The sequence below is a fragment of the Bradysia coprophila genome, unplaced genomic scaffold, assembly GCF_014529535.1.
Source record: "Bradysia coprophila strain Holo2 unplaced genomic scaffold, BU_Bcop_v1 contig_24, whole genome shotgun sequence".
Taxonomy (NCBI): Eukaryota; Metazoa; Arthropoda; class Insecta; order Diptera; family Sciaridae; genus Bradysia; species Bradysia coprophila.
The window spans coordinates 5,126,758-5,138,995 of record NW_023503501.1 but is presented as its reverse complement, the minus strand read 5'-3'; the positions used below and the strand labels follow the sequence as shown (position 1 = coordinate 5,138,995).

The window sequence follows — 12,238 nt, the reverse complement described above, 5'->3', positions numbered from 1 at the left end:
ATATTTTGACAATTATACGCACAGTCTCAAATTTGAATTACTTTGATCATTATTTTTCGAATATAATTTATTGTTACAGTGGTTCTAGTAGTATTTTTTACTGTGTTCCCAGGAAGAAGTATATTTTACTGTCTCACTATTTCTACTATCATAAAAGTCTAGATTTCTACCTTATATCGATATGTAGAAAGAATTATCGCTAACTTCATATCAGCAACATGTTTTCCATACTTTACGGTCAAAGATGTTTTCTATGATTAAAGATAGCAACACATCCTTCGACTCTACATCAGTACGGATTCAAAACTATCAAATTAAAAATAACATTGTACATTTTCTCAAAAGCTAGGTCAATCAACATCCTTTTTTGTGCACATTTTACACTCGGGGGATTACTCATTCGCCAATAATAAATTTTAATCAATTTTTGATTGTTTAGTTATACGATTGAATGTTATTAGAATGTTCTACTGTCTTGTACGCTCAATAGCCAAAATTATACATACACTCAGTCTCACCTGCGAAATTCCATGTTGGTCGAAAAAGTTAGTTTAATAAGAATTGGTGGTTATCGTTAAGGTCATACCGATTGTAAATCGTTTTATATTCTTCTGTTGTAAAAATAGTTTCAATGACTCACACTAATTATCAACATCAGCCTTGCGGTCTGAAGAACACAGATTGTTATGATAAGAGTTTTAACCTAATAGAAATGGCTAGTCATCTGACATCAACAACGACAACAAGAATAAGCGATGAGCTGCAAAACATTGAAGTAATAGAGTTTGTATCTAGTAATTGGATTGGGTTACACAAATGAAGTAACAGATTTGATGATTTTCTTGCAATATGGTTGCCGTTTCTAGAAGGTTAAAATGGATTTACAAAGTCGACAAAACTTGCATCACCAATAAAATTTCGATTTCAACACTAAGAAAATGCCAGATAGATTGTTGCACAATTTTATTACAACTATAACTATTGCCCATAGCTAGTTTTGATACAAACATTTTTTGTATTTACAATATTTGACAACAAGTTTTAATGATGATAAAATGTATAACGATCAACCAACCAACAGCCTTTTTTACACATACAATTTAGCGTTAGGTTTGATAAATTAATTATTGGATAAACAATTTTAACGCAATGGATTTGAACGTTTTAGTACGATACGCATTAGTTCGATCACAATCAGATTTTTAAAATGTAAATTTTCTTATTTTCGTTTTTGTATTTATACAAAATTGTGTATTGATAGGTATGTGTTTCTATTTGTAATAGCTTTGTAAACATAAAATACAATTTAATTGAAAATAAATTTAAAAGAAAAACATTTTTTCTATCTATCTGTGGATACAACGCAAGCCCTGCATCTAGACGATGGTGTCTGCTCTAATAAATTTTACTACGATGAATACGAAACCTTTTTTCCAAATTTCTGCAACATTTGAGTACTACTTTTCGACGCTAGTGCTGAAAGGAAATGAACTTCCGATCCAATGCTGCATAAAGTTGCTCTTTTCAACACTTGTGCCGAATCGACGCGTTGTTAAACGATCAGTTTCGTTTCATTGGAATTTTTTGGGAAAATAAAATAGAAGAATCACATAGCACAACCTTCGCATCATTTATCTGTCGGTATGCGTTGAGGGAAACGAGGGTTTTTAAGGTGAATTTGCAAAAATTATCGAATTTATGGACACTTCTGACATTTCGGGAAGTACCTTATTTTAAGTCAAATTATTCTTGGCTGGAATCAAAACGCTTTTGTGTACCTTGAAATTCCATGTCGAATTTTAATACGATAGAGAATCAATTATAGTGACCTTTTCATGTTTCTTAGCTGGAAAATATATTTTCAAAATTAAACTTCATTACACCAAGTTTTACAACCAAAAATGTTAAATTTTTTCTAATTTTTAGCATTATCTTTGAACGTTTCAACCGCCTTAAATAAAACAAAAAAAAAACTGACCCATAGGAGGATCGAAATCAGTACAGCCTCGTTTCGATTTTTTTTTATTGTAGGAACATTAGAATTAAAAATGTGAAAGCCCTGAGTTCGAAACACCTATTGTTGGGCGGTTGAAATATTCAAAGATAATTTTAGAAATTAAAACAAATTAAACATTTCGGTTGTTACTTGTTCCAATTCGAATATTTATGAAGCTTTAAGACTGAGAATATTTTCTGCAGCCAAAACAGCGTATAAATGGATATAGGAGAATGATGTTTAGAAACTAAGAAGAAATGTAATAGAGTTTTCCCATATTTTAGTACATTCTGTCATACAATTACTGCTGTCACTGCGCTTATTTTCATGTGAACCAACTTCATATGGCGACATTTGTTCTGTAATGACAAATGTGAAGTTGGTTCACATGAAAATAAGCTCTGTAGAGAATGAAGTACTATGAAAAAAAAATGTGGCGCCTCTACAGGGCAACCTACTTGTCCTTGTCCCATACAATAAATAATCGAAACGCAAAGATTCTGAGCTCGATCCTCACATGGACTAGATTTTAAATTCAACTACACGCATAGAATTAAGAAAAGCGACACATTTTCTGTTTTGTGGTTTACTGGACCAGTAATATTTTTTAACACATTTTTTTAGGCCGATGCTATTCGAACGCGCGTGCGAATAGTCTTTCTTACGGTTGTAGGCTATTCGCACGCGCGTACGAATAGTATTTCCTACTGTTATAGGCTATTCGCACGCCGCGTGCGAATAGTCATTCTTATGTTGGTTGACTATTGGGACGTGCGTGCGAATAGCCATTGTTACAGGTGTGGACTATTGGGACGTGCGTGCGAATAGCCAACCAACATAAGAATGACTATTCGCACGCGGCGTGCGAGGTCTTTATGACAAATAAATGAAATTATTATTATGTATTCACACTGTATTTATGAGTGTGTAAATGATAATTTTGATCAGCTGAATGATTAATACAATTTTTTAGTGTCATTGCTTAAAAGGAATAACTGTTCTTGCCCATTTTTAATCTTCATTTTTGATATGTTTCAATTTCAACATTCTTTCAAAATAGTCTCAATTTAGACTGATGTATGACAGTTGCCTTTAATACAACTTATATTCAATTATCCGGCGCGAAAGACAGCACACTAAAAAGGTAGAGTGGAGTCGTCAATATTTCTCTTTATTTCACGGAAAATTTCACAATAAATATTTAGAAAATTAAATGTCATAATTTGTAGCACGGTCCGCGAAATTTGTTGTTCAAAACGAATAATGTGAGAAAAACCTCATTTCTCCATACAAAGTCAGCAGTTTGTCATCATTGGAACATTTGAAACGTCGGTCAAAAATAGCACAGGTCACTTTCACTTGTGAACAAGACACTATCTGTAATATGCTGGCTAACATGTTAAAGTCAATCCTCTCTTTTGTACTTATGCTAATTTTAGCCTTCGCATGCGCGCATTACCTGACATGTAATGACAACATACCTTCGTGATTAAATTTATTGAGATGAATAATTACAATAAAATCAAAGTAAAAATTCGACCCACCCATTAGTCAGGAAACAGCAAATTTTTATAATTTATTTTGATAAATAATACCTATTTTAGTAAGATAATCCTGCAACAACATATGGAAAAAACGCAATTTTATATTTTTTAAATTGAAATGAAAATCCACAAAACTCACATCAAATTTAACATAGCAATATCAACAATCGGCTTTGTTATGACATGGCTCCGATGTGCCTTTGTTATTGTTTATATGTGTTAGTAAATGAAAGCTCTAAACTGTTCTAAAAAACTGACAGTCTCATGACAGTCTCTTGACAGCCTTTTTGAATATTTAATAGAAAGTAGTGCAAACTCTTTAACGCAGAATTGTTCTATTTTGTATGAAGAATATAATTAAATTATAAAAATATTGTATGTTTCCTGACTAATTGCTTTGGGGAGACAATAGTAGCGGTGTTTTTTGAAATAAAAAAATCAAAGAAACCGGTATTTTACGACGTTAGTAGAGTCGAATTTTTTTTAAATATATTGGCTCGAAGAGTGGCTTTGTTAGTGTGTCAGCTAACTTATTTAGACATCATGACAGACGCGAAGTTCAGACTATCCCCATTACATGTAGCCTGAGGATTCGTAATACTCTAGGTCCTACTAGCTATCGAATCTTATGCATAAGTATCATATTTCTGATTAGCCGATGCTGGAGGCCGTTGCTCCGTAAGATATGGGGATCAGCTGTGGCAATGGTCATTAAAACTCTCATAAAACTAGTGTAAATACCTCTTCACACACCTTTTTGCTGAAAGCCAAGATCCAATCTTTTATGCGCCGTGAAATCATCTTCCACGAATTTGTATCGCGTCCAAATAGTCTACACCTGTAGGTTTGGCTATTCGCACGCACGTCCCAATAGTCCACACCTGTAACAATGGCTATTCGCACGCGCGTCCCAATAGTCAACAAACATAAGAGTGACTATTCGCACGCGGCGTGCGAATAGCCTACGGCCGAAGGAAAGACTAATCGCACGCGCGTGCGAATAGTCACTTCGATTTTTTTATTGCTATGATAAGCAGCTGATTGAAAGATATTTTCGAATACGACAAGCTGTGGGTAATATGGTCGTTTATATAGTAAAATGCATATTTAAAAAAAATGAAGTACCAGATTTGAAATCAACAGATTAAAAATACTTTGATCGATGGAAGTAATAGACCTGAATTGAATGGATGTATCTCTTTCACAACGGAACACCTAGAACACCTAAAACTGAACTTTTTTTTATACAAGTCTCAAACCAGCTTAGCCATAGAGCCACCTATTCAGTTGTTTGAATATTATATTCGAATTTGAGATCACTATAAAAACTGACAAAAACCTTTCACTCAATGATAAACACTTTGAAACGCACACAATATTAAGACTGTGTAGGTATCTATTATGAAGTTATTATTTTGACATATACACACACACACTTATTCATTCAAGAGGTTCAAGAGATGGTTGCATACAAAAAGTGTACAAGAATGACAAGAAACTACAACCGCGCCACTGTTTTCAAAATGTATTCTGGCGACAAATTTCCGTACTACCATATTAAGGTGGCTCATTAAAAAAATTAATCTTTCAAATTCAACTGTTGCTTGTTTCCGAAATTTTTATTTCTGTTCGAGCTTATTAGTAGCCCTCCGTTTATAAGCAGAATAAGTTTCATAGACATGGCTTCAATTACACCGTCCCCTGAATGTCTGCAATGTTTTTCTTTACTTTTATCTAACAATACGATTTCATTTGAGCCACCCTACATGCCATGCTGTTTTCCTGACATTTCGATTAGACGATTTGTTTACTTCTTTTGCATTGGTTAAATTGGGTCGTCAAACCGTATACCGTGTTAAATGGATAGTTTAAAAGAAATTGTGTCTTTTATGAACATAAATTCCCGTTTAGATTTGAAGGCAGTGTCTGTTTCCCATGTACTCAGTAAGTTAAAAGAAAATTTAATCGTCTGTTCAAATAATATGTCCTCGATCAGGTCTAACCGGATCAGCCGATGGTCGAATTTTAATTTACAAATGTCCAGAGGTGGTTGAAGAATTATTAAAATTAACTTCCGACAAAGAAGGAACAATCGCCAAAGACGCTCTACTGGCCATCGTTAATTTGTCAGCAGATGAAGATGGTGCTAAGATGATACTTGACAAGGTGCTGTAAGGGCTGCGGTTCGATGTATAAATAAAAAATTTCATTTCCCTATATGCACAGGCACCAAACATAGTCGTCGAATGCACGAAATTCATTTTGGATGAAAATTATCCTCTGGCCGATGCGTGGGCTATGGTATTAAGTAATGTATCACGAACAGAATGGTTGGCCGAACGTGTTATCGATGACATTGAACAGAGTAGTGAGAAAAATTTACTGGAAAGGCTGGTATCCGCATTCACTAGGAATGGATTCAATAAGCAAAATTGCAATTTGAACTATTTGGGTGAGCAGACAATGGACCATTACTATTAGTCGGTCCCTACTATTGCTTCCCACTTCAGGTCCCATATTCAGCAATTTGTCGCAAACATCCAAGGGCCGTACTATGCTGTGCAATCCGAAAACCAGTCTACTCTCGCGTTTACTGCCATTCATTCACCATGAGGAGAGTGTCATTCGTCGCGGTGGTGCTATTGGTACGTTCGAACGCCAGTAAATTTAATGAGAACACAGTTTTAACTAGAAATTGATCCGAAAGGTCTGCTGAAAAATATTTGCTTCGATTCGAGCAGACACAGCTGGCTGCTGATGAATGACGATGTGGACGTATTGTCATATATTTTACTACCATTGGCTGGACCAGAGGAGTATACGACTGAAGAAAACGACATGTTTCCAACAGATTTGCAGGTGAGATATCAACGTACTTAGTTGCTGGATTAGACAAAATTCAGTGGCGTCGCCTTGTCACCGTAACCAAAGGGTGAATCCTCAAAAAAAGTTTTCGTATTTTTCCTGTAGTACCTTGATGCCGACAAGAAACGTGAAGTTGATCCAGATTTAAGGAAAATGTTGCTGGAATCACTTGCTCAACTGTGTGCGACGAGGCAAGCTCGAGACTTTTTACGATCGAAAGGTACATACGAAATTCTTCGAGAACTACATAAGTTCGAATGTACCGACGAAGGGGACAGAGCGTGTCTGTTGGCATGTGAAAATGTGGTCGACATATTGATTAGGTATTCATCCGTTGTTCATCATCGAATCGGAGAAAATGTTTTACTTATGCTTGTACCATTCGTTTCAGAACTGAAGAAGAAATTGGCGAGGACAATTTGAAGGAGTTGGAGATTCCAGACGATATTGTTGATAAAATTGAAAAAATGGATGCAAATTTGATTGAGAAATAAATTTTTATGAACAGGAAAGTTAAAGAAATTACTTTGCAAGCAGCATCGGAACACTAAGTAAATGGTGTACGATGTATCGATACATGGGAAATCTCGCGGTGCCGTTGAACCGCTTTATTGTGACAGGAAGACACTTAGACCCATTTTTAGTTCGTATATTGGTATTGGTCCCTAGCAGTGGTTCCATATAAACACAAGTGGGACATTAAAGGAGAAATTAAAGACGAGTTCAGTTCTAGGTAAATCATGTCCGGAGCGATTTCGGAGGACTTGACGAAGTTTAACACCTTAAAAAAGAACGAAGAAATTTTTTTGAGACCCGGCAACTATGTATAGGCGAGAATTCTACTTTCGCCAAAATGTCCAAGTCGTCATTTTCAGTACAAATACATGGAAAATGGCATTCTCCAAAGAACCAAAATCTTTCAACTTACTCTGTATGTTTCTATCTGTCTATCGATGGTCGATCTCAGAAAATCCTCAGCCAATCTCCATGAAACTTTGCAGGAACCTTAGTCAGGACATTAGAACTTAAGTTTCATTCATCATTATCCCAGGAAAAATCAGAATTTTGTGGAATTAATTAATTAATTTTCGGCACAACTTCTCTCATATAATGTCCGGAGCGATAGCGGAGGACTTGACGCAGTCTAATCCCCAAAAAAGAACGAAGAAATTTTTTTTTCAGACGCGTCAACAATGTATAGCTGGACATTTCAGTTTTTACCCCTTGGTATTTATCACCACAAAACCTATTTCATCATATTTTCGCTTTAATACGAACAAAACGAGCTATCACTCGACTATGTAGGTTTAAAATTACCGGAGATAATTATGAAAAATTAGGAATTATCACATTTTTGTTTGATGTAGGATCTGCTATTTCTAGTCCGACAGACTCTGAAAACTGTTAATTGAATGAAATTTTTGAATTTTTCCAGTCGAAATTTTTGTCGCACACATATAACGACCACCAAATTGACATTTTCCAAACAATCAAAATCTCAACAAAATCTCTATGAGAAAAGTGTGACGCAGTCTTTGTAGTGGATGCTCGGAATTTCGCGCCACGTTATTCACAATAATTGACAAAATGACACATTTTTTATAAGGACAATGTCACTTTGTGTGGTTATTGTGTATGACGCTGCGTGAAATTCCTCAACACCTTTGTAATACAATTTCTATAAAGTGAATTATATCGCTAGAGTTGACGCTTTCAGCTTCGTTACGCAAAAATTAAATTGTACACCCAATTAGTTCAAACAGGGCCTAATATTTGTCAAAAATTTCACAAATGTTTCACAAAAATTTGTGAAACTTTGTGAAAGTTTTGACAAATATTAGGCCATGAGTTCAAACAAGCTGGCTTAGCTTTCCTCGTCATCTGCCAAATAATTTTTACCAAAAAAAATTGACTCAAAACAACAAAAATCTTACCAAAAAAAATTACGTCGCAAAGTGGCAGATGTTCAGGAGCAGATCTACAAGAAAATTTATCTGCCACATGCGACGCAGTTTTTTTTGTTAAAATTTTTGTTGTTTTGAGTCAAATTTTTTTCAGTGGAGGATCGAACTCATGACCTTTGTTTTCTAAATCTAATATTCTCACAATAAATAGTCAAAACCAGAAGGTCCTGAGTTGATCCTCCAACGGGCCATTTTTCAATTTAAGATTTTTTAATTTTTTTTTCATATCTCGTTCACATCCTGTTTAGATTTTTGTAGTAGTTCGATTTTTAACTCAGCTAAACATTTGTTTATTGCTCTGATAAGTAGTACTTACAGGGAGAGGAGATTGAAATTTAACATGTTTTCTGTTTAGGAAGTTGCTTTATTTTATAAATGATTCTCATTTGCTCAACAATATTCTTGTGGAATCATATACAAACCACAAAAACTCTCAACTTTGACTGAGGTCAAAAAATGTCTTTACCTAAAACTTCAGATCGGATCTGAGCCCCAAAATCTTTTTCTTGCGATTAATCGAGGGAAACAATTTTGAGAAAAAACTTTTTTTGCTGTGTATATTCAAAATGTGCGTCTCTTCAAGGCCTACAAGGCTAGCTAAAAAAGTTCTTTCTCAAAGTTGTGTCCCTCGATTAATCGCAAGAAAATGATTTCAGGGCTCCTTTGGCAGGCCCTTACTTCATGACGTCGATCGTCGACAACAAAATAAATTTCAACAAACGTAGTACTACGTTTTACTCGCATAGTTCAACGAATCGAATGCGATACAAAACAAGAAAGAATTTAAACCATCTTTCACCATCTAGTTAAAGAGTCAACTAGTAGAATCTTCCCTACAGTCACCAGTGATTCAAAAGTTTTTCCTTTTTATTTTTTTCCTCATCTCCTTGTCCACATGTACTCTTTTATAGACGGCAAATTCTCTACAGATATTTAAGTTCCAGCTGCATCCAAACGATCCGCTTTTTTTTAATCCACGTCGTAGTGCCAGCTTGCAATTATTATTTGGGTTGAAAAATGCATTGGTTCTTCAGACGCTGGTATCTCCCAATAATTTATGAGTCGTCAGTGACGAGAAATTGAAAAAAGACGCATCCACATTTCAGTCGATTTAATTTATTATGAAGACAGTTTTCGGTTGGAACCGGATAAATAATTTAATTCGGATGGCATTGACCTGTGATGAGTAAATAAAAGTTCGGTTGAAGATTGCAGTCAACAAACAAACTAAACCAAAACTACAATGAAGAGTGCAGAAAAACCATTTTAATTCCAGTAACTAATAACCAAAGGCACGTGATACACAACTCTTCAGAAAAATGATAGACTACGATGCAGACATTCGCTTCAGCCTTGAACTTTTACATTGATTATAATTATTATATTGCGCTAACTCATTGATTTTTTTCTATCTTTATTTGATGATTGACGACAATAAATTCTTCAATGTTCACGTCGGATTCAAACGAGTAGGAGAAGATCACCCATCAAGTGTCTGCACAAATATGAACAAACATTTTCGAATGAAACGCAGATATTACAAATCGTCGAGGCTTAAAAAAAAGTTTTGGATTCAAAGATTCAGAGTGGATTGAGTGGACACCACACTGTATACATAGCACACATCATTTCATTAAAACAATGAATTAAAACTAGACATAGTTCTTATCATCACTATTCGATAATCGTTATCACACAAGCCACAAAAGGAAGACAAACAGGTAATAGTCCAACAAGAAAATACGCCACCAATCGAAAACTGAGTATATTTGGGAAGGAAAAGGTCATACGGATGAACGAAGATGCACGGCTGACGGGCTGACACACTACATTTCATGATAATATGGCGGATTTTCATATAAAAAAATCACCTATCGTCCACAACAGATGCGTATACCACTTTTCATGCTGAGGGCCTGAATTACGAGAAAAATTGCGTAATTTATGTCCAAGGCATGAAAAAGTAATAAATAGGTCGTGGTCGTTAGTAAAACAAGTGAAGTACAAGAGTTTTTATTAAATACTTGGCTACATACTTTATGCAACAGAAGTAACAGATTCTACAAAATGATAGGTTTGCATATTTGAGCTTCTCAAAATTCTGCTACACATCCATCGAAAACTGTACCAGTAGTGTCGGTTTGAGGAAGTCGTTTAATTGAATAATAAAAAAAAAACTCGAATGTTTTGCATTACGCCTATAACAATCTAAACGTAGAGAGTATTCTACAAAGCTTTTTTTTTCGAAAATCCTTATACAGTCAATTTGATGGATTCAACTCATCTGAAATGGTAAGTTCACATAAAACTCGTGTGTTATATCATTTTTGTAGAAAATGAAGGTGAAGAAGTTTGAATGCGGCACGTTTCGTATGATAGTAAATGAACGTGTCAAGGTTACGTTACGCAGCTTTAGATTGATTACAGCAGCAAAAAAGATAGAGATGGTGGTACTTTGGTACTTTGAAAGAAGAGTGTTGAATGTGTAGTGTATTTTACAAACAGAAAATTTGTCTACGTAAAATTCGAGAAATTTCTATCAATAAGTTACAAAACTTTCAATCAAAGAGATTGAGAGACCAATCGCTTAATACACTGATTAAAATGGAACAAAACCAAAATGGCTAACGATAAAAATTAATGTTTGGAACGCCTGCGAAAGTCAAAAGTTTTCTAAAAATACGACAAAATATTAATTAATCGAATCGCTTGAAGTGGTTTCTGTGTTGATGGGATGAGATAATAATGTGGTAGACATAATGGTCTCATCAAAGAAGAGATGTTTTACCATTTCTTGTTTATGTACTCAAAACAGAAGTATAAAAAGGAGGACTTTCAGTCGTTTTATACATTTGTGCTGCATGTATTGCCCCACACAAATAATTGAGAATTGAGTCAGAGAATTTCTGAAATTATTATTTGATAGACGGAAAACACATGATCAATTTTGCGGAACTGAGATCAGCAATTCACGCCGTAGATCCACTTCGAAATTTAAATTGTGGACGAATCAGTAGATGAACAAATCAATTGAATTTTTTTTTATGATAATATCGTGAACTAGACAAATTCAAGGTAGCCCTTGTTAGTTTTCATTTTGAATTCTCATAATTGAGCATAATTCAGTTTTCCATTATGACCTGATTTTCCAATACCCTCTCTAGCAAACAAACTTCATTTTGACACTGTCAAAATACTATCTTATTCCTTTTTGTTTGTAGAATCCTACACTGTTGACTAATTTCTGAGTTTACATGTAAAATGCAAAGGCTGCATTTTTTTCACCTTAATAAATATAGTTAGGTTGCTAGGGAGGGTATTGGATTTTCACAATGTGCTAAACAATTTGAAATCGCAGCATAATTGTCGATTCAGCAACACAAAAATGATCGTGTGTTTTCGGACTAAGAAGCATATTAGGATAGTAGAATTATTGGGTCATTTTGATCCAACAATTTTCGAGACAGTTTATTTGTAATCGTTTACTTCATAACGTTTAACATTTATTTGGCTGTAGCGTAGCGCTCTAGGGTACTTCGAGAATTTTCGTCAAGTTACAGTTTCTTGTAAAAAAAAAAACCACGCGAAATGATCTAATATAAGAATCACACTAGTCAGAGCTCGTCGTTTATTCTCGTCATCGTTGTCGGTAACAGATGCATAGCCATCCGCAATTAAATAATCAAACCACTTCTTTTTCATTTCAAATAAATTTTATTCAAAAGCGTCAATAAATTCATTTCGATGACTATGCCTTTCTTCGTCATGCCCACGCTGCAGTGCCGTAGCTTAACACACATGAAAAAAGAAATGATATTCGATTCATATTCGATTTACTTGCCACTAATGTGCCAAATATTCATTAGATC

The 12,238-nt window shown here is 34.8% G+C and overlaps 1 protein-coding gene across 1 annotated transcript; it reads left to right on the top strand.

Moving 5' to 3' along the window:
• Nucleotides 1–5,319: 5,319 nt before the first annotated feature.
• LOC119078039 (protein HGH1 homolog) lies at nucleotides 5,320–6,910 on the top strand. Its single transcript, XM_037185449.1, has 7 exons — nucleotides 5,320–5,484; nucleotides 5,537–5,706; nucleotides 5,767–5,992; nucleotides 6,051–6,185; nucleotides 6,248–6,399; nucleotides 6,511–6,728; nucleotides 6,797–6,910. The coding sequence occupies exons 1-7, from the start codon at nucleotides 5,400–5,402 to the stop codon at nucleotides 6,897–6,899; spliced, it is 1,089 nt and encodes a 362-aa protein (XP_037041344.1). The 5' UTR covers nucleotides 5,320–5,399; the 3' UTR covers nucleotides 6,900–6,910.
• The last annotated feature ends 5,328 nt before the right edge of the window (nucleotides 6,911–12,238 follow it).

Excerpts from the sequence above, each read along its gene's own strand:
- LOC119078039 (XM_037185449.1), top strand. The coding sequence starts at position 5,400 with ATGGATAGTTTAAAAGAAATTGTGTCTTTTATGAACATAAATTCCCGT. Across the intron at positions 5,993-6,050 it reads TTGCAATTTGAACTATTTGG|GTCCCATATTCAGCAATTTG; the intron begins GTGAGCAGACAA and ends TTCCCACTTCAG. Across the intron at positions 6,186-6,247 it reads TCGTCGCGGTGGTGCTATTG|GTCTGCTGAAAAATATTTGC; the intron begins GTACGTTCGAAC and ends TTGATCCGAAAG.